Genomic DNA, 23,567 nt, shown 5'->3' with positions numbered 1-23,567 from the left:
AATACCATAAAATACTAAATAAGTAAGTAATTTGAACTACATAAAAAATCTAATAAATAAAAAGATTTTAAAAAGGTGAGTAACGCCCATAAATAATTCATATAATTTAAAAACAACGAAATTTAATTAAATAAATTAAATAAAGAATAAGAAGAAATCAGTACATTCACTGAAACCATTTTAAAATCACAAATCGTATAATACCTTTTCAAAATATTTTGCACACGTACTGCAGTTCCTTTTTCTTTTCAAAGAAAACCTTTTAATCGATGGTCATATGACTATGCCTGTTTGAGAGCTCTCAATTAACATTTTTTAATTTTTCTGCTATAGAGCATCCAGCGTTAAGAAAAGACTGCAGGTCTTTTGGGCTTTTACTTCTATTGGTGTTACCCACTTTAGTTCTACATGTATATAAGAATTCCTATCAAAATGTATAATGTTTCTTATGAAACAAGCATTGGTTGTGCAATACAGTACTGAAGAAGACGTAAAATAATTTTGATATCTTTGAGTTTATCCTTTGAAATATTGTATATGCGGTTCAGAACACGGAACAGCCGGCCATGCTTGTCGCATCGCGCGCCACATTTCAGCGTATAGTGTGTACAGTAGTCAACACGTGTAATAACTCAGCTTAACTACTGCGCGCCATGTTTCCCGTTTTGCGTGTGTCACTCGTTACAGTGATTGCTTATGTAAGGGAGATATTCGGCAGATTGAAGTGATCGTCTGTCTGGGGCGCAAAGTGTGAACATGTGAAAAGGAGAAGTGGTGAAGTTGTCAGGAGAAAGGAACGGCAAATGGTGCTTAATACATGTTCATATTTGAAAACAAAGCATCCAGGACAAAGTGTAAGCTGTACCAAGCTGTGGTGTGTGAGCGAGTATGGCAACAGGCCTGTAGTGTGGATGCTCTGTAGAATATTGAAGTGCATTAGAAATACCAACACCATTTAAAGGTCACATAAGAAATAAAATAAAGAAAATAAACCAGGAGGGAAGGTGAAACATCTCAACCTACAAATTCAAAATACCACGAAAGGCAGAAGACGAAGTAGGAAACTAGAAAATTTACAAGTCGGCGAGATGTCAAAATACGACATATTCACACCGAAAATAATTACACTTAATCACATCACAAATTAAACCGTAGAAATATGGTAGAGATCAAATTCTTTAAATCACACCGACAATGTAACTTAATATGAGGTACAATAAACCACACAAGCGTCTGATCCACAACGCTTCCGGAAAGACAATGAACTCGCAACAGTGACGCAATGCGTATCTTAATACCTATCGTCTTTACACAACAATTAGGGGAGGGTGGTCAACAATGAGATAAAAATACATTTCAGTTTCTAAAAATTACGTGTTGCGAAAAAAATATGGTTATACACTAGGAAAACATGAGCCCATGTTTATTCTAGAAGATAAACCCTTGAAAATACATTGTTCTTTTTTCTTATGAGAACGACCTCCTTTTTCCTAAACCATGACATTTGTCTCATTGTACCCCACGTATGGTACGCAGTGAGACAGATATCATTCACACGTATTATCCTCATTACATTAAATTCTGAATATCTTATGTTGTAGGATAAGGAAAATAAACATGATGTGTCCTTGTTTATTTTTTAACAAATAGGCTGCAGCTGTGAACAGCACTATATTCTTATAGTTATGAAAAACGAAGAAGTATAGGCCTAATCACTGAATATTCAAGAGTCTCGAATCAATTTCAAACGAAATAAATGCTTGCTGCCTCTTTGTAGTACCAGCAACGAAGGGCTTGATGCCATTTGACGAAACAGATGCCACATCAGGGTTATGAGGATGCACAAATTTTGTTCATACACTCTTTTGACATTTCCTCAAGAAGCTCACCTCATAATCACTTTCATCATCTTCTGGTGCACTCACTCTCCAGTCTTCTTACTAGGAAACTCAACGAGGAGCTGGTTCTCGGTCAAATTCCTCAAATGCTGTAGGATCTGATGAAAGAAGATCGCCCACATGAATATCATCATCTGTGTCATATAAGCGAAGAGTTGTGTCAACGTCTATCTCATCCTCACCATTTGTGGAGTCAAAATTAATTTTTCTCTTAGTCTTTTGTTTTCTATCTTTCAACGCCTCACATATTTTCTTTGTTTTCTGTGACCTCTCAGCTAGAGCAAGTTTCTGCGGTGTATCAGTCGCAATAATGGTTATGCATTTTCTGCGTCCCTTCCGTTGATTTGTTCTTGCTTTAACCCTTGGATAACCTAAGGCATTTCTAGGACTCAGTAGAAATCCATTTCCCTTCTTCTCAGAAGCTGGTGATTCATTAAAAGACTCGTCTACTGTCACAGCACTAGTTTCAGGAGTTGAAGATGCAGCTGTCTCTTGAGACTTCCAGGGTCGATCCATGGCCGAATTCATTATAAAATCTGTGAAAACTACTCTATTCAGTGGGAATATACCTGTCTTTCGAAAACCAGACAATATGTTAGCAGGTGCTATGACATTTTCCTCAGCAAATTTGAGAAAGGAGCCTATCTCATAGATGGTGACAGGACATCCTGGATGATGAAGCATCCATGAATCCATTGCTGAATTCATTTGTGCTTTGAAAGGATAATACAGAGACACATCTAAATGAGGCGGGAGTTTAACTGCGGTAACACCGTTATCAAGGGTTCGGAGAGAAAGGCTGGATCATCCTTACTAGAACGAGAATGCATCAGTACACTCGCAAAGAGTTCTGCTGTCATCCAACCCGATGGGGTGGCAAGACCTAAGGTGCCTGGCACTCCACCATTAACCATGTGTTGCTTGAAGTTCTTCCTGTGAAACACAATAACAAGGGGAATAGAATTTTCTGATGCATTCACCGTACAGCATACAGTGACAAGTGTTCCACGTCCCCCACTGACAATTTTCCCTACTTGCTTAGATCCCTTTTTTGCAATGAATTTATTCGACTGATGGACAGTTGTAACGGCCGTTTCATCCAAATTGTGGATCCTGCTTCCTTCAGCAACATTTGGAGAACGACTGAGGGCCTCCTCATAATTGTCAAAAAATGTGTTGATGTTGTGCGGATTGAATGCAGTAGCTCTCGATATACTAGAGCTCTCGGGCTGTCTGATGCTGACATTTGGATTTCATTTTAGGAATCCACGTAACCAATCCACTCCAGCTCTCTGTCAGTCCAAATTGTAGGAACGGTAATTGAGTTTGTAGTTGCCATTTCATATGCTATCTTGTATAAATTTCTAGTGGATTTTCCGTAACACATCCTTCAAGAGTTAATGATATAATAAGCTAATTCTTTTTTTCTTCTCTGTTGTGAAAATTCTCCTTACGTCATACCTTGGTGTCATTGATCTGTGACCAAATGAATCGGCAATCTTTCTTTCTGCAACCACATATCTACAAAGGGGGTATATAATGTTGTGAAGTCTGCCAGCGCCACGCAAGGATAATTTATCTGTTAATACTACATTTACTGCGGCTTGCATGTCTTCGTCTTTAAATGGTCCCCTGTCTGTATTTCTTGTCGATTTCCTTGGTATGATGAATTTAACATTTTAAAAATATCCATGTAATGCACCTGTTAATGTTTGAACATATCATATCATATGTCGTGTAATAATTAGGTATCTCAATCCATTTAATACAATACTTAGACTCGCGAATACTACAATTTTTACAAGGACTGATCGATCTGCACTTCTTTTTGTTTTAAGGTTACAATTACACTTCACAATAAAACATGACCAACACCAAAACATCAAATATCCCGATAGCACCTACAACAGAACTCCTGTACGAAACAAAGACAGAGAAAATTTGCATAGAAGTCTTCCATTCTGTAACATTTCATTACCTAGATGGGATATATTAAAAAAAAACAGTACGCACAAATCTTAAACTCATTACTCTTCAAGAATTAATGGAGTTCAATATTAATTGCATACGAAGCACAACGTAAAATGCATTACCTAATATTATCGTGTGTTTATGGTACACAATGGGACACACCAGCATACATCTCTACAATATTTCTCTTACAGAACAACTATTCTGACAATAACTAATAATCTAAATGTACTCACAGTATGAGAGAAGCATGCAGTTTCGACACAAATTGCTTCACACGAAGATCACAAGTGCATAACAAAATCACAGCTTTTGCGCCATAAAAACACACATGCAAGGAATACTCAATAACCAGTGGAGCCAACCTTATAATTTATGCAGTAAAGGATTATAGTTGTTTGTACATCTTCCACAAGAAAGCAGCACCCGCTGACTTAAATATGGCACTGGCCAGAGGCCTTGTCTAATTGTTGACCACCTTCCCCCACATAACCATTGGGAGATGGTGCAACAGCAACAAGAGCAAGAAACAGAATGAATCCATAACGTAAAGGAAATAAAGCATAATAGCACCTTCGATAGCAATGATTTAGCTAACAAGAAAACCTATTAATAATAATAATAATAATAATAATAATAATAATAATAATAATAATAATAATAATAATAATAATAATAAACCAAGACACATAAGTTAAGTAGAACATATCTGAGAGCGACAAATTTAAATATCAACAATGATAATAATATGCTATTAGGCCTTAGCTGTGTCTAGAACAGTCTTTAAATATAATACTAGAGAATAACAATCACGGAGACCGTAGGTTTGTTTTGGTTTTAAGGCAGTCAAAGTACGTACCGGATATCAGCTTCAAATTTAGAGGGAAACACTTTTAAACTGCTTCAAATAATATTTCGAACACAAGAACTATCAATGCATCGTCTTTGCGCTGTGTATCAAATATTTCAATCAGGGAACTCCTTGTGCTAACAGTCACGGTAGACGAGCTACCTTACCCAAAGTATGAAGTTTTCAAAACTGACCGACGAAGAGGTCCGTAATTAATCCTTTTCGGCACATTTAAAAAAATAATCTTACCACACACTGTTAGTTTACAGCCACCTTAAGAGCAAATCACCTACCACGATAAGTTCTAATAAGTAAGAGGCTCCACAGTCCCTTCAGTCCCTTAACTAGGGTGGAAGATAATCATTTTCCTCAGCCTTAATGGCTAGACAGAGCGTCTCTTCAAATACAGCCATCTTGGAGATGACCAGCTGCCGATTCCCAGTTCACACAGTAGGTCCACAAGTCAACGCGCGTCAACAGTTGACAAACGCACAGCGGAGTCAAGGAATAAAAGCCGTAGAAATTACTTCACGTCGTCCAGTCAAGATGTAACATGTACCACAATTAACAAATGACAGTAAATTGCTGTCCAGAAGTTCATGAGGTATTGTTAAACGATATTGTTCCGCGGTATTCTGTGGAACTCAGAGGTGAAAAAAGATGCGGGCATGAATGGGTCTATCTTTGACAGTCAGAAGACCCATTTAAAATTTTGAAAATAAAGGTTATATTTTTTTTGATTTCTTTTCAGAAATAAAAATTTTAACAATCAATTCGCTTTGCGAAAACAGGATTCCAGTTACAGAAGTAGTTAGTTAGATCAGGTACAAAGTAGATATCAGAAACAATATACATTAGGGACCTGAACTTGTCGTTCTTTAAACTGACAATTTAACAAGAGCCCTGAAGCTCATTTCTAACACATTCAAGGAGAAAAGTCTCCCAATTTTCTTTTACAGTATATTCATTATCAAGAGCACCTTTGCTCCAAAATATTACACGTTCCGGCCTTCCAAAGGCACCCAGATTACTTTACAAGAAAGAGCCAATATGCTCTACAAATTCTAGCAAGGAGACTGCGCTCCCAAACCCTTACAGCCTACTTAAGGCAACCTTTAACTTTTACATTTGCACAATAACTTTACTTCTGGCATCTCTAGTCACAACCTAAATTAACAAGGCAGTATTGGTAGTCTTTTAACTTTACATGAAAGAGATATTACAGGAGTATTGAGTAACCATTCTACCGGGCCTTTGTGGAAAACAACAGTTAGAATTACTGGCCCCTAAAATCAAAATGTATGGAGGTGAACACTTCCGCTCCTTGGAATCAAAGTTTAAAACCCTACTTGGGCTTGTGGCACGATGACGCAGAGGCTAATCCCAAACTACTGGGGTGACTAGATGCACAAGTTAATTTGCAATTTACAAGTGAAAAATAGTTACAAAATCGTAGTCACCTCAAGATTAATTGAAGGGGAATTCGAGAGGGTAACGCACTCTCTATCCCCGGTTTTCAGTTAAGTACTTTTGATTTACATGAACTATTACATGAGAAGGAAGAAATTCTACACATTAGGAAGTTGACTGTTGCATAGTAAAAGATATGAACCTTCCCCTCGAATCAGCTTGCGGAGATGACTACTGAGATAGAAAAATGGTGGCCTTTATCTTAGCTGATGTTCTGCCTGCCGAAGAATGAGGCCTCCGCCTCCTCTCTTAACGCACACACTCAGTAACGTGACGACCAATATGACAAGTTAGCTCGATAAGGCGTCAGCCTTTATACCCGAGAGGAAGGTTCGAGAAGGCTCTGGACTAAAACCAGACACACTCTGTCACTTTACTGGCAGATAACATAGGTACAAGGAGCGCTTGAATGGCTGAAAAATAAATACACAAAATTTCTGACTGGCCAAACTCCAAAGCTGGTGGGATGAGTAAGAAGTGTTGCAAACCTTGAAGTATCAAAAATAAGGAAAGTCAATTCAGTTCAGAAAACCTAAAAACACATTCTTTAGATTTCTAGTTATTCCACTTTGCACCAGACTGCATGAAATAAGTTCTTAAATAGAGACATCTATGGAGAAAAGTCCAAACTTCTAGAAATAATTGTTGTAAACTGTGATACACACACAAAAAAAAAGACATCCAGTCAGTTTAGGAAACCTTAAAATAACACATTACTCTATCACTTTAGTGGTGACATCTGTTGATCAACGTCCCAACTTTTTGCACTAGTTGTTTCAATTTTTATGTGATAGATAGTGTTCTTCAAGGCGCTTCATTTAAATGCACGGGGTTGAGGTGTACATCCCGGTTCAGATACATTCCACATGCTAACAGTCATAGATGGCAGTAGTTATACTAATCCCTTTAAATTATACCGCCACAGGCCGTGGTGGTACTAACATTCCCTCTTAGGGTAGATCTAATATGTAAATCCACAGCCTCCTGTTTACACTATGTCTTATGGCTGTCCGTCATCTAAACTTAGCAGCCGTTGATGTTTTACCTAGTAACTGTGACATTGAGTGGTGAACTGGCTATAGATTTGTAGAAAAAAGAACCTTTGTATCCATCTCTGTCAAATGATACCATGTGAACAAAATACAAATGAATTTGTGAAACATCAGTTGTAAACATGTAAACAGATTAGAAGTGCTATTTTTATTATTGAAAAGCAGACATGACTGCATGTGGTTACATAGGGTGCTCTCCAGGGGCTCACAACACATGTGGAGATTGCGTCCTCTTCCCACACTCTTTCTATACATGACTTGATTTGTTAGTTGTTTTTTCTGATGATGCTATAAGTTGACTAACATCTCTTCATGTCTTCCCCAGACACTAGCACGTCGGAAACATTCACACTTCGCCGCCGTTCCATCACTCCATCCCGAGGAGACAGCAGGGAGAGCAATACCACCTCTACTAGTACGACTACTTCCAAACCTTCTCAGGAGAGGGCAAGACAGCGATTATTGAACTCTGCAGCACCTTCTCAACCTGCCGGCGACGACACCGGGAGACTGCGCCGAGTTAAAATCCAGTCCCTCAAGGAAGTTCATTCTGTGGAAGAACCTACTAATCCAGAGGTGGAGTTTGTTATTAAGGTAGTAATCTTCTCATTATCTTGAGTAGTTGGAGGTATTGGCAACATCCTGTAGACACTTGTACCTTCCGCTCAAGGTAATGCCTGTATATATAACAAGCGTTCAGCATGCATCAATAATTCTCTCAATCCAATGAGTCTGAGAAAATATCGAGTGTGTTTATAGTTTTATGTCTAGAAAATATTGGAGGTGCTTTATACCAACGTTCAACAAGTATTGAAATTCTCACCAACAATTATACGAAATTTGAAATGAAATGTGTGACGAACATGTGGTTTGAAACGGAGTTCCCTTGTCTAACAGCAGTCACATTAAACTGGAGATTCTGTAATTGTGATCACAAAAAAGTGGACGTCTTGTGTCTATGTTCACATATCAATATTAATTATTTTTTTCAGGTGTAACACTGTTACCATATGTTTTCACTTTCTGGTAGTTTATAAAGTTAGTTTCGACGAAGCAAAGAGCCTATAGCTCAGCTGAACAAAGCTGATGACTGTTTGATGCAGAAATTTGGCCAACAGTAGCTGCACATTGCTAGAAGAAATATTTTGAGCAAATCTCAGATCAATGAATTTTCACATTCACCATTAACAATGGCAGATTTTGTATTTGACTTGTCTTCAACTATAACTGCTGCTGAAGTATCTAGTGGCATCAGAAGGATGGAAGTTGGGAAAGCAGCTAGTCCACACAGACTATGGGACTATTTAGTAAGATTGTTAATGGAAACAAAGTCCTAATCAGTTTGTTTACACGAACATCTCCAGGACGTTGCCATACCAATGTGGTTTTGTAAAAGGAACATTACCAGTATGTCATGAGAACACCAGAAGCATTTGCACCCATCTTTCCTAGTGATGTCTTGGTTGCCTGTGGATCTTGTCAAGAGGTACAACAACTCCTCTAGATTAACAAAACTATACTGCAGGAATACAGACTATGACTTAACGTGAAGAAGACCATTAGTGTGGAGAGCAGATAGATGGCACTGAACAAACACACCGCATTGACCCCTCAGGGTCACTGATCTCTTCAGGAATGAGGCAACAGCCTGGTTGAAGTGGAGTCGCTCTTCTTGAAACCTTGTGCTGCTTGTCATGGAGATGGCTACTAGCACACAGCGTCATGTTGTCTCATTCATTTGGATTCTCAGACGTGAGCAGTCATCTATAAACAGTGCATTAATACATCTCTAATTCAGAAACAAAGAACCGCTATTGTCACATTTAGGGGGATTTGTCTCATCAAAAACACCTTTGTCTAGTTCATCCTAATGGACCGTTTTGCTTCATTTTTGTTTTGTCTCCGGAATTACTTGCCCGTGAATCATCGACCATTCGTAGGTCTCTGAATTCAGGCAACTTTGGGTGATCATAAAATCAGATCACTAAATGGCCGCTCCAATAATTGCAGACAAGGGCTTACCTTAGCAAGACCGACTCCAATCCTCAGACCGTAATATAAGAAAAACATGGCGGCCGAAGTAGCCGAATTGCTGGTATTGGCTAACACGAAAATATCACTTGCATTTTATATAAACGGCCGTAATTTAATATGATAAATGTAACATTGTAAGGAAAATCACTTTTACACGAATGAAATCGCTTCGCCAACAAGTACGCACCACATATAATCAACTAGAATCACGTATATTCTACTAGAAAAGAGACCAACAAGCTGATTATTTAGACATTTCAATTCGTCAAATAACGTTTTCTCTTAGATTTCACTTCGCTGGATAGATGAAAATATGTGATAAAACTGTTAAAATGATATTTCTAGCATCATTTTGAATATTTCAAAATAAATTAAGGTGCAAAATTCCTCGATTTATTCGCTCTCATGAGAACTGTGAAACACAAACATAACTTGTTGCCTTAGTTTTGAAGTGGTAGATAATTTCTTAAATTCACCACCCAATGAATGGGAAGTACACCCGAAATCATAATGTTATTCGTTTTACGTCCTACTAACTACATTTTTTACGGGTTTCGGAAACGTCGAAATGCCGAAATTTAGTCCTGCAATAGTTCCTTTACGTGCCAGTAAATCTACCGACACGAGGCTGACGTATTTGAGCACCATCAAATACCACCGGACTGAGTCAGGATCGAATCCAGCAACTTGGGATCAGAAGGCCAGCGCCTTAACCGTCTGAGTCACTCAGATCATTGCTAGTTTTTTGATAATTGCTTTACGTCGCACCGACACAGATAGGTTTTATGGCGACGATGGGACAGGAAAGGTCTAGGAGTGGGAAGGAAGCGGCCGTGGCCTTAATTAAGGTACAGCCCCAGCATTTGCCTGGTGTGAAAATGGGAAACCAAGGAAAGCCATGTTAAGGGCTGCCGACAGTGGGGTTCGAACCTACTATCTCCTGAATACTGGACACTGGCGCACTTAAGCGACTGCAGCTTTCGAGCTCGGTGTCACTCAGATCAAGTACACCCGAAATGATTATGTTAACATGATGTTAATATAATGTTGACATATGGCATAACAGCACTTCACGCAAGGAACCTTAGTAATGAAACGTTCAGACACTAAATATATAGCCTAATAGGTTTTTACCCATTAAATGACATGAGTGGAAAAACTCTATTGACTAAACATTGATATTTAACCACATGCACGAGCTTCAGTTCGGCACAGTCAGCTTAATAACTGATAGCCACAACATGAATCGGAAGGTGTTGGTAGTGTAAAACCCTACGTTACAAACCCAGTTAATCCCTCTAAGTCACTATTTCTTTTGTGTAACAGTATGCAGATTGCTCCATCCGTCACACTTAGTTTTGTTATACTCCAAGTACCAGCCAAACATTTCCGCAGGCAAAGCACAGATTATTGTAAAATACACTTGCATCTAAATCACTAGACACTTTGAAGCACATAGACACTGATGGAATAACACAATATCAAGTATATTCTATCTAAGTTAATATTTTTCGAGGAACACGAATAGTTTGGAAGTGGAGGACTAGATTTCCTAACCTCAGACTTATTCTCAAAATTATGTATGCAAGCTACGGTTTTGCCATGGACTTCAAAATAATCACGATGTATATTCCTAATCGATTTCTCTTCTAATGTTCTGTTTCGTAGGAAACTTAAGAATTGTTGTATGAGAGGCATTGCCATAGTTAGACTAAAAACTGGTCCACCTAGTGCACTCATGTTTTTAATGAGTAAAAATACGATCAAAACAAGCACATTCTCACATTACTGCGTATAATTACAGATCCTATGTACCCACCGACTCATATAAATACACTCGCACACTTATATTCTACAAAGAAACTAACATTTATCGTCAAATTTAATAAAATTACACCGACTACGTACGATAACAACAAACCAAAACAAACCCACATTTCCAACAATTTCGGCTACTCGATTCGCCATCTTTGAACGATCGAGAGTAGCATTAAGGTCTGAGGATTGGAGTCGGTCTTGACCTTAGCCTGCAATACTTAGCGGGTTTCACACAGTTAAGGAAGAATATCTTTACATAAAGCTCAAGGATTAGAAATGGCGGCGACTATATGCAAACCAGCAATTTCAACTAAATTTGGTGCACATATGACTTAATGCTATCTGTGTGGGGGTGAGTCACAACTAGCACCAGTGGGGAGGTAGTCACATAAAGAATAATCATAAAAGGTCAATACTGTTGTCGAATACATACTTGTTGAGGCGGATTGTGTTCAGCATCCATCAATGTGGTGAGTGAGAAGGGATGAAAATAAAATATCTAAAATGATGCACATTAATGTGGAATCCACAATTTTCGGTTTTACTAGGTTGATGGGTGATTATTCCGGTGAGAGTTAGAATTTTGTACATATTACCTATAAAGTGACAAGTTGTAACATTTAGCAAAATTTGAACACTAAATATGGGTAATGAAATAATAATTTGAAATTGAGCGCCACCTGCGAAAGATTTACAGTAATAATTGACTCTGTAGAGCATGAAAGAACTCCTTCTCCCAGCGCGACAGTCATCAGGCTGATGAGGCTCTAAACTTGCGTCATTACCTAACCTGCTACTATTTAACCCTGAAAATAAATTTGGGTAGCATGCCAGGTTTTCCCTTACTCTACCAATAAAAGATTTACCGTAAGCTTCACTACTAGAATTTACTTCCGAAACAAGATAAAACATAATACAAACACCAACATCATGTGATGACACCCACTCGTTTTGTCCGTTACAAAAATAAACGTCCATAAACATCTACAATCTACAAACATACCAAATTTACTCGCGTATTAGACCCTTTTCCCACACTTATAGCCAAAAAAAAAAATAAGAGGGTTCAATATGCGATAACCTCAAATTTTGTGCAGTGAACACATGACTTCTAGGCTATAAATTGTACATGTTAACATTTGACAGACTTAACAGACTTACGAATGTATTCTGAGTTTTATTGGCTATTTTTGTTGGAAGGCAGTATTTTTAAATGTAAAAAGAACAAACGGTGAACACATGACTTTTAGGCCTACATATAAAGTAAATATAGTCAGTTTTAGTTACTCTTAATATCACATCATTCGTTGTATCTCATTAACTCCTCTGATGTGATTGATGTCAGGAAGGGCATGCGGTCGTAAAATGAAGATACATCTCACTTCATACTCGACCCCGTAGAGAAAAGGCATGGCAGTAATTTGTGTTTGGCAGTTAAGCAGTAGGCCTACCACAGAGTAAACCTGATCGTCGCTTTTATTTGAATTATCGTCGTCTTGTGCTTCTACTGACGTGTCGTCATCCAACACGACGTCGTCTTCACAGCAATCGCGAGTATTCGAGATCCCATCTTTTTGGAACTTAAACAAATGTTTCGTTCATGACTGTAGAGTCCAAATAGCAAGAATCTATTCGTAAATGGTTTCTGGGAATGGTCTCTGCAATTCCCAGTTGGTGTATGTGTTGCAGAAGCCACCCGTTCTGAATAAAGCCCAGCTGTATAAAGCGTACCAACCCTCCAGTTGACAACCAGCGTATATTACGGGTTATACTTCCGAATGTGACTGGAAGCATTCTTTGGATAACTGTGGCCATGCTCGTTCTCTACAACAGCTGTAGTGGAGATTAGAGAGACTGCATTGTTTAGGTTAGGTATGCTAATATGTGCATGGATAGTGTCAAAGTTCCACATGGAAACAATAAAAGTAAATAACAGGAAAGCTTGTCGCATTTATGGATATCTACAGGTGTGGCGCTAAAACATTTTATTATTATAATGTTTAATTTCGCATGTTCGTTGTTTGAATATTTTTAATTAACGCATAGTATGTTGTGTTTGACGTCTCCGAAACTAATGGAAGCAGTTAGTGAAGATGTTTATTATTTAGGTACGTTGGCAAGTAAAACAATTATGATTGGATTGTTTTTATCGCGTCTTAAACCTACTTGTCTCCAGGGATTACGTAGGCTATATTGACCCGAGTTACGAGATATTAAACGATCACTTTGTTAATGTTCTCGCCTGCTGTACAGTGGCGGCTCGTGAAAAAATCGTCCTACGTGCTACAAAAAACAAGCTAAATACGCTGTTTTAAATCTGCATATTGCCATGATGAACAACGCATACTACTTGGTACAGCTTTCTACATTCATAAAAGTATAATAGGAAATGTAACAGAATTTAAATCCAACTCAGAAAGAATATCTCTCCTATCAATTAAATGCAAAAACAAAACGTACACACTTGTTAATTGCCATGCACCAATAAATGAAGACAATAGGAAAAACCCTCAAAAAACAGAAGAATTTTGGGTTCGTTTGGAAAATGAAATATCCAAAATTCCGAAAATGAACACCATAATACTATTAGGTGACTTCAATGCACAAATAGGTAGAGAAAAGAAATTTAGAAATGTAGTAGGACATTACCCAGCCCACAGAAGAACAAATACAAATGGTATTAGGCTAATCAGTTTGTGTCAAAGCTATCACCTGAAACTAATGTCAACCTTCTTTAGAAAACTCCCCAGAAAAGCTAAAACGTGGATATCTCCAAACCCAATGTTAGGAGAGTTTCAGTTAGATCATGTGGCTGTTTCAAAAAAAAGTACAAAAGAAATTATGAATGTGAAAGTAGTAAGGAATGGTGAATTTGATTCCGACCATTTTCTCTCTAAAATTAAAGCCAAACTCCTACCTAATAAAGAACAAAGAAAGCCACAGAGGTTAATAAAATATAATGTAGACAGACTTACTATAACAAAAGAATCAATTAAAAACTACCAAGATGAAATTAAAGTGGCTAAACAAGGCAACTGGCAAGAAATATCCAAAGCAATTAATTATGCAGCACAGAAAACATTTGGGCCAATAAAAAATAAAAGGAAAATATGGTGGAATGAAATATGTGAAGAAGCTTTAGCAGAGAGGGCTAAAACATGGAAAAAATGGAAATGCTCAAAGAAAATTGAAGATTTTGATCAGTTTAAACAACAAAGGAAGGAAACAGCAAGGATAATCAGAAGTACTAAACGAGCCTTTCAAAAGGAGAAACTTATAGAAATGGACAAAAACTTTATAAAAAATAACACCCGTGACTTTTATCAGACTTTTAAGAATGAATTAAACGGGTACCAAACTACAAATGTTAGTTTCAAGGATGAAAACGGCAGAATTGGACTAAGCAATACTGAAAATTGTGAGATATTAGCAAGATATTTTGATCAACTTTTGAACTGTCCTGAACCAAGTCATAAATTAGAATTTCAAGATATTGATGAAAATTTGGAAGAAGACATACCACCAACTATAAAAGAAATTGAAGAAGTAATTAAAACCCTCAAAAACAACAAAGCTAGCGGAGAAGATTCTATTACAGCGGTACTTTTGAAGTGGTCCTTGCCAAATATAGCAAATGAGCTACAATTACTCTTTGAAGAAATCTGGAAAACTGAAAAAATTCCTGAGGAATGGAAAGTAGCCTTGATACATCCACTCCACAAAAAAGGTAATAAACAGGACGTTAATAACTACAGAGGAATATCTTTATTAGCAGTGGCATATAAAATATTTTCCAAAATTTTATTAAACAGAGTAGAAACAACACTAGACAATCATTTAGGTGAATATCAAGGTGGTTGCAGGAAAGGAAGATCATGCTCAGAACAAATATTTAATCTTAAGTCAGTAATTCGCCACAGGTTACTTAATTCAAAGGACATTGTAGTCATGTTTGTAGATTTCAAAAAGGCTTTTGATTCTGTTGACAGAGAAACTATATATAAAATAATTCGAGAATTTGGCATAAAGTCTAAACTGGCAAATCTAATCCGTGAAACACTTACAGACACAGTCTCTAAAGTGAAATTTCTGGGAGAGATATCACAGCCTTTCAAAATAAAAACTGGTGTACGACAAGGCGACGGACTATCCCCAATTCTTTTTAATTGTGTCCTAGAGAAAATAGTGAGAATTTGGAACGAAAAACTTATTGAACTCAACATTTCACCGATAAGGTTAGGAAGAGGAAACAAAAGGATTGAAATAAATTGTCTTGCATTTGCAGATGACTTTGCAATACTTTCTGAAAATGTGACATCTGCTGTAACCCAAGTAAATGTCTTGGAAAGAATCGCCAGCAGAACTGGCTTAAGAATTTCTGCAGAAAAAACAAAATTTTTAACAAATATTTGGGATGCACCAAAATTTCTGAAAACAGATATTGGCCAAATAGAGAGGGTAAAAAAATTCAAATATCTAGGGGAAATAATCCAAGAAAATGGTTTAGAAAAATCTGCAGTAGAGGAGAGGGTACATAAAATGGAGAGAGCTTATGGTGTCACCAAAGATATCTACAATAAAAGATGCCTATCCAAAAATGCAAAAATAAGGCATTACAACACAGTAGTGAAGCCAGAATGCCTATATGCAAGCGAGTGTCTGGCATTAAACTATAATTTAGATAAGCTAGAAATACTAGAAAGGCGAATCATGAGGAAAATATTAGGCCCACAAAACACAGCAGAAGGTTGGAAATTACGAAGTAATGCTGAAATATATCAAAAAATAGAAAATATATCAGATGTAATGAGGAAAAGGAGACTTATGTTTTTTGGACATTTATATCGAATGCAAGATAGTAGATTAACCAGTAAGATTTTCAGATATTTGTGGAGTAAGAAATCAACGACAAGCTGGGTCAACGAAGTAAGAAAGGATTTAGAAAAAAACAATATAACAACAGAAGAAATAAATAATAGAGAAGGCTTTCGGTTAAAAGTATTGAAAATAGAAGGATTCCAAGGTAGGAAAGTAAAAACGACTGGTTCAAAGTGGTCTGAAGACAGAAAGAAGAAACATAGTGAACAGATGAAAGCGTACTGGAAGAAAAGGAAAGAACAAAGAAGAAGGAATTGAAATTGGCACGTGGTCCTCTGGTGGCCCATTCGAAAGAATAATAATAATAATAATAATAATAATAATAATAATAATAATAATAATAATAATAATAATAATAATAATAACAATAATAATACAACTTTTCTCACAATTTATAACTCAGAACAAACAAAAACAACATTAATTTGGAAGCAGATGAATTCTTCGACAACTGTCTACGAGATAAATAATTCATTGGAGAAATATTGTTTTACTAACCTAATGGCGCAACTTACATCAGTGCAAATAGAATCGTGGGAATATAGATCCCCACTAAGAACACTAATTTAATTTCACTTTATATACACTGCAGTGGATAAATAATTTGATAAATCTCCGTATAAACTTGAGCACTAACACAATGACAGAAAAAACACGCACCAGTAATATAACCGCGAGATTAAAAACCGCACAAAGCAACTGAAAGAGCTGCCAACTGATTCATTGAGACCTCCCCTATTACCAGAGTAAATGTCCGGCTCCATGGCTAAATGGTTAGCGCGCTGGCCTTTGGTCACAGGGATCCCGGGTTCAATTCCCGGCTGGGTCTGGAATTTTAACCATCATTGGGTGTATGTGTTGTCTTCATCATCATTTCATCCTCATCACGACTCGCAGGTCGCCTACGGGAGTCAAATCAAAAGACCTGCATCTGGCGAGTCGAACATGTCCTTGGATATTTCCGGCACTAAAAGCCATACGCTATTTCATTTCACCAGAGTAAATTACATTGTAATGCGGGATCACATTTAGGGTCACTCAAAGATTCTTTGACTCACCTACGAATTCCTTATTTTTGACACAAAAGGAAGATGGATATTTTAATAAGCATGTGTGAGATAGATTGCCTCCGCTTACGCTTTACTTTCGAGCCCAGACGATGCTACTCTCTAGTGGCAGACTCGCTTACCACGTTCAACATCACACGGCCGACTTGATGCGTCGCTCTAGCTAGCTAAGGAGCGCAGCGAGGGATCCAGTCGGCCGTGAACATCAAGGTAGCAGGAGACATCGAGTACTTCTACCCCCTTGCGGGAGAGGAAGTAACTATAGACGGGATCAGTGAAAGTTGATCCCGGTTTATGGTATACTCCGCCGGCTAGGGGAAGTGTTGCAAGCTTGGCTGCGCCTGCGTATTGCTTCCTCCAGGCTACAGGCAAGGGCTCACTTCACATGAGCACGAGCCTTGTTCCCCGGGAGAACGGCGCTAGGTGTTCGACAGATCTCGTCCTGATTTTCACAAAACACAAATTCATATCGTACTCAAAACGAAAAGGCACCAGGATAATTTTACTGTACATAAATAATATTCCTTACAGTTTCAAGCTACGTGCTGGAGCCCGGTAGCACGTACTGACCGGCCGCCACTGCTGCTGTATTAATAGAAACAACCGTGAATATTTCGTAACTAAACTCGTTTCCTCATCCCGGGGTGGTGCAGCCCCCAATGGAGGGGAGCTGCATTTACCATTTTTAACACATATCAACTTTTCTTCCATTCTTAACTAAATCTCTGACAATACGGTACCGAGAATCAAACTCGGGCCCCTGAGAACGGCAACTAACTGTGATAACAGCCACGCTGGCGGACATTCTTAGCTACAGACATATAGCATACGACGTCATCAGAGCAGCAGTAGGCCTACGCTACGGCGGCAAGATTTCTTAACTACGAAAAACAGACGTAAAACGTGATTTTGATGCGTTTTCATTGCGCGGGCCGTACGGACAAACTTGTGTGATGTTATCGTACCTGCAGTAATGCTTGTACCCACTTTGAAGCGGAATCGTTGTTCTTCTTTGATGATTTGCGTTTGGGGGTCTTGTATACGAGATTTTTTGGTTTTCTTTGTCCCAATGTAAAATGGCTGCTGTGGAATTAATAAATAACAACAACAACGTCGTTTTAGTCAAAGAATGAACAAGCAATAAACACTTGGCCTATAGTTTCATCTAGGCAAAATCAGTTCTGTGCACAAAACACACCACCTCCAGACCTCACACAGTGCGCGTCAACTCGGAGAGGAATAGACTGACGAATGAACACTACGTAGCGTCTACACACCGGGAATGGCTTGTCGTAACCTCGTAAAATACTCGTAATGACTCCATAATGCCTTCATAGTCTGCTCTGTATTGGTACAGTGATGGCCATCAAGGTCCTTCTACACTGTTCACTCCGAAATGCTTAATGCAATCACTAACTACAGTAACGCCACGCCACTCGTCGCCACGCGCATATGTCTATATAGGGTTGCTCCACATGCCTAGCATCTGCCAAAATCTACTGGTAGCAACGCTACCACTGAAACATCTCCACGTAGCGTAGCATCTGCCAAAATCTACTGGTAGCAACGCTACCACTGAAACATCTCCACGTAGCCCAGCATCTGCCAAAATCTACTGGTAGCAACGCTACCACTGAAACATCTCCACGTTGCGTAGCATCTGCCAAAATCTACTGGTAGCAACGCTACCACTGAAACATCTCCACGTAGCCCAGCATCTGCCAAAATCTACTGGTAGCAACGCTACCACTGAAACATCTCCACGTAGCCCAGCATCTGCCAAAATCTACTGGTAGCAACGCTACCACTGAAACATCTCCACGTAGCCCAGCATCTGCCAAAATCTACTGGTAGCAACGCTACCACTGAAACATCTCCACGTTGCGTAGCATCTGCCAAAATCTACTGGTAGCAACGCTACCACTGAAACATCTCCACGTTGCGTAGCATCTGCCAAAATCTACTGGTAGCAACGCTACCACTGAAACATCTCCACGTAGCGTAGCATCTGCCAAAATCTACTGGTAGCAACGCTACCAATGAAACATCTCCACGTAGCGTAGCATCTGCCAAAATCTACTGGTAGCAACGCTACCAATGAAACATCTCCACTTAGCGTTGCATCTGCAAAATGTACTGGTAGCAACGCTACCAATGAAACATCTCCACTTAGCGTTGCATCTGCAAAATGTACCGGTAGCAACGCTACCAATTAAACATCTACACTTAGCGTTGCATCTGCAAAATGTACTGGTAGCAACGCTACCAATGAAACATCTGCACGTAGCGTAGCATCTGCCAAACTCTACTGTCCTTCTGTTGGTGGTACAGATGAAGGACAATTAATAACTCGCCAGGAAGTAGAATATGCCCTCAAGAACTGCAAAAACAGAAAAGCACCGGGAGCGGATATTATACCCGTAGGAATATTAAAACTTCTTCAAGAAGACCAATCACTGGAATCAGTGGCGGCTGGTGGTATCTGAAGCTGGGTGTTGCACCAGCATTTTCAGTGTCACATTTTTATAGCTTACGGAAATAACGAGAAACTTTATTATTTTCAAGTAATCAACTACATTTTTACTAAAACTCTAATATATCTGGCAATTACAACCCAGGAAATAAGAGGCTAATTATACGCTGTAACTACAGTTACAGTCCGCCTCTGTGGTGTAGTGGTTAATGTGGTTAGCTGCCACCCCAGGAGGCCCGGGTTCAATTCCCCGCTCTGCCACGAAATTAGAAAAGTAATACGAGGGCTGGAACGGGTACCACTCAGCCTGGGGAGGTCAATTGAGTAGAGGTGGGTTCGATTCCCACCTCGGCCATCCTGGAAGTGGTTTCCGTGGTTTCCCACTTCTCCTCCCGTCAAATGCGGGGATGATACCTAACTTAAGGCCACGGCCGCGTTCTTCCCTCTTCCTTGTCTATCCGTTCCAATCTCCCCATTCCCCACAAGGCTCCTGTTCAGCATAGCAGGTGAGGCCACCAGTCCCCAGTTGTATCCCCGACCCAATGTCTCACGCTCCAGGACACTGTCCTTGAGGCGGTAGAGGTGGGATTTCTAGCTGATTCCGAGGGAAAAACCAAGCCTGCACGTTAACCAGATTAAGAAAGAAGGAACTACAGTTACTGTTAATGGCTTTACGCCCCATTAACGACTTTTTACTGTTTTCGGAGACACCGAAATGCCGGAGTTCTTTTACATACTGACACGAAGCTGACGTATTTGAGGACCTTCAAATACCATCAGACTGAGCCAGAATGGAACCTGCCACATTGGGTTTAGAAGGCCAGTGCCTCAGCCGTCTGAGTCACTCAGCCTCGCACACTTACTTTTGTCTCACTTGAACTGAAAATTTGCCGTCTTGTTTTTCATTGAAGCAAGATGTTGGTAATATTGTGGGTGGTTTGTGGTGGTCTGGTATGGCGTGGAAAAGAAATTACCCAGCAAGTTGGCCAGGCGGTTAGGGTCGCGTAGCTGTGAGCTTGCAGTCGGGGTATAGTGGGTTGGAACACCACTGTCGGAAGCCCTGAAGATGGTTTTCTGCTGTTTCCCACTTTCACTCTAGGCAAACTCTGTGGCTGTGCCTTAATTAAAGCGACAGACGCTTCCTTCCAACTCCTAGCCCTTTCCTATTCCATCGTCGCTGTAATGACCATCTGCATTGGTGCAACGTGAATGAAATTTGTAAATTAAAAAAATGGAAATGAATTACCTTTGCGGAAGGAGAGAAAATAGGAATGAAGTAATGTCCGCAGAGTGGGTCAATCTAACGGGGACATTTGGAACTGTTTCTCGGTAGCGGACTTGCTAGTCTCGTGCAACTACCTGGCGAGCATGCTACCTGATGCTATGCAGTTTCATTGTGCCGCGCTGTCCGCTAGGGAGTTGCCGTACGGAAGCAAACCTCCTGAGTTTGTTCATCCGTTACGAAGCATTAGTACAGCGAACGACCGAAGATGGTTGATTTTTGTACGTTTTCGAATACATGTTAGGTTTATTATACTAAAACCCATAGAAGAAAGTACGACGAATGAAGTACAACAATACCACGCACCGCCGCAACTGGATATCCTGATAGAGGTATATAATGGGTCAATCCCTTCTAACTGTTTGACATCAACTTTCACCCCCATTCCAAATAAAAAAGTGGCTAAATTTCGTGGAGTCCTACGAGCAATGTTCTCAAAATCTTCAGTCTCACTTTCTGGAGTCTCCCAACTCCTCTCGGTCTTGTCCTTCCTGGTTTTCTGTATAATGGTGCATAGGAACTTCATTTCTGCAGCTTGGAGTTTTCAGTTGTCTTGTCTCGTTAACGTGCTAGTTTCCAAGCTATACGTGAGTATGGCTGTATGTCATCTTTGCTTTTAATGGTACTTGTTTATCCCACAGTAGTTGTCTTACTTGGTGGTAAAATTGAGTTGCCTTGCTAAATCGACTGCCAACCTCATATTTTGCAAGGTTGTCTTTTGATACTATAATATCCAACTACTAAAACATTGGAACAGTGTCCAAGTTTGGTGTCCTTTATTCTGAGCTGTGGTTTGTTATCTCCCCTCTGTAACTTCATCGACACCGTCTTGTTGATATTTAAATCATATCTTTTAAACTCTTGACTCCATTTCTGCAGCCTATCCTCAACATCATTTTCGGTTTCATTCCAGATAACCACGTTGTCTGCAAAGATGAAAGCTTGCAAATCCTGCTGCTCCTTTCTTTTAGTGCCTTTGTTATGGCATCCATCACAGTGATTTATAAGAGGGGTGACAAAGCCCTACCTTGCTGTACTTTGTTTCAAACCATTTGGACAGCTCGCAACACACATGCACACAACTTCTGGTGTTATCATATAGCATATTCAGTTTTGCAATAAGATTGTCACGAACTCCCAGCTATTTTAGGCATTTCCATAAGCCATAAGCCTTTCTTATCTCTAGAAATAGTAGATAAAGTGGTTTCCCATTTTCCCCAGTGCTTTTCCATTTACATCCTGACAGCAATGATAAGTTCCAATAAAGGTTCCACAGTTCGTCTTAATCTACTCCCTATGATTTTGTTCCAGAAGTTTTAGACTATGAGAAAGCAGAGCAATTCCACTGTAGCTGATGCATTTCCGTTTACTCCCCTTCTCGGAAAGAGAAACGATTACACCCTTCTTTCAGTCTTCTGGGATAGACTTTTCCTGCCATTGTGGGTGAGGTTAACTTCCGAAAGTAACCAGGGGAACTTCATCCCACAGAGCGCGTCCCTAGGTAGCAGATAGGGGCCCCTACAGTTGAAATACCCAATACAACTCGCGGATCAACAGGTCGCCCAATTCCTGGGGGCTTTAAAATACTGGGCCACCCTCTCTCCAGGGGTCATAAATATGGAGATCATTTGCCCTTGGTTATGGGTGAAGTCCCCAATGGCATCTACGGCGTAGAAGATGAACTTCGGTACGGTGGAGATGACGGATGGGGCAAACCCGTAGCGTCTGTACTCCTCAGGAGCGGCTACGAAAGGCGACTGTCTCCGTGTTAGGGGCGGCCTAATTTTGAACCTGGCAGTAGGTATAAAATGGCTTTGGGTGTGGCAAGCCCATCGTAACAATAGCCTATGTAGATAAAGCAGATATAGTGCTTCGGAAAAGGTTAGGGCGTCCCCTGCTAAAAGTGACCTTTTTGGGTGCTAGAGGAACTGTGAGAAGTGGGGAACCAGCACCAAACCAGCCTACATCAAGATTGTGACAGTAAATGTCCTGACACTGACGGGAAACACAGAAGAACTGGTTTACTTCATGAAAGAAGAAGATATAGCCATACTTGGACAGTGTGAGAGCAAGAATAGGGGTACGGGAGAGAATCCTCTGAAAGAAGGATACAGGCTGCATTACAGCGGAGGACCTGAAGCAAAAAATGGAATGGCCATCATACTCAGAAAGTCAGTGATAGGATGATGGTGATGAGACTCCAGTTTGAAAATGGCATGAACGATCTATTTCAGTTGTATGCCCCACAAACGAGTTGCATAGATGAACATCTAGAGGACTTTTTAGAGGAAGTGGAGAGACAGATGGAAGATAAGGAAGTGCTATTGATGGGAGATCTAAATGCACAAGTTGGAATGGGATGACAAGTAAAGGAAGATGTTGTAGGACCCTTTGGATATGGAAATGTAAATCCAGAAGACGAGTTCTTGGTGGATTTTTGCACGAGGAACCAAGTGATTGTTGGAAACACCTGGTTTAGGAAGAAGAACAGTCAGAAGATTACAAGGTACAGTTAGGGAGACAGACGAACAAAGACCATGATTGATTATATGATCATCGAGAAGGAACACCGGAGGAACCCTTCAGATGTTACAGCTATGCCTGAAGAAGACTTTGGTGGAGATCATAGAGGTGTGATAGAAAAAATGAAAGTAGGAAAGATTGAAAAACACCCATTAAGAAGAGATAAAATAATTAAAGTATGGAAATTGAAGGAGAAAAGGATACAAGAATTTCAAAGGGAGATAATACCCTTGGTACCCAGGACAGAGATG

At 39.5% G+C, this 23,567-nt stretch overlaps 1 protein-coding gene across 3 annotated transcripts in view; it reads left to right on the top strand.

The window, feature by feature from the left end:
• Window positions 1–23,567, top strand: part of LOC136879210 (uncharacterized) — a 1,250,431-nt gene that overhangs the window by 247,484 nt on the left and 979,380 nt on the right. For 2 of the 3 annotated variants that reach the window (XM_067153007.2, XM_068228965.1), the window contains one exon: window positions 7,567–7,835. In XM_067153007.2, coding sequence (XP_067009108.2) covers window positions 7,567–7,835 — 269 coding nt within the window. The remainder of the gene's footprint in view (window positions 1–7,566; window positions 7,836–23,567) is intronic. The other variant, XM_067153008.2, reaches the window with a different exon arrangement.

This window comes from Anabrus simplex, chromosome 8, assembly GCF_040414725.1.
Source record: "Anabrus simplex isolate iqAnaSimp1 chromosome 8, ASM4041472v1, whole genome shotgun sequence".
Lineage (NCBI taxonomy): Eukaryota > Metazoa > Arthropoda > Insecta > Orthoptera > Tettigoniidae > Anabrus > Anabrus simplex.
Note: the sequence above shows the minus strand (reverse complement) of the source record. Positions and strands in the feature narration are given on the sequence as shown.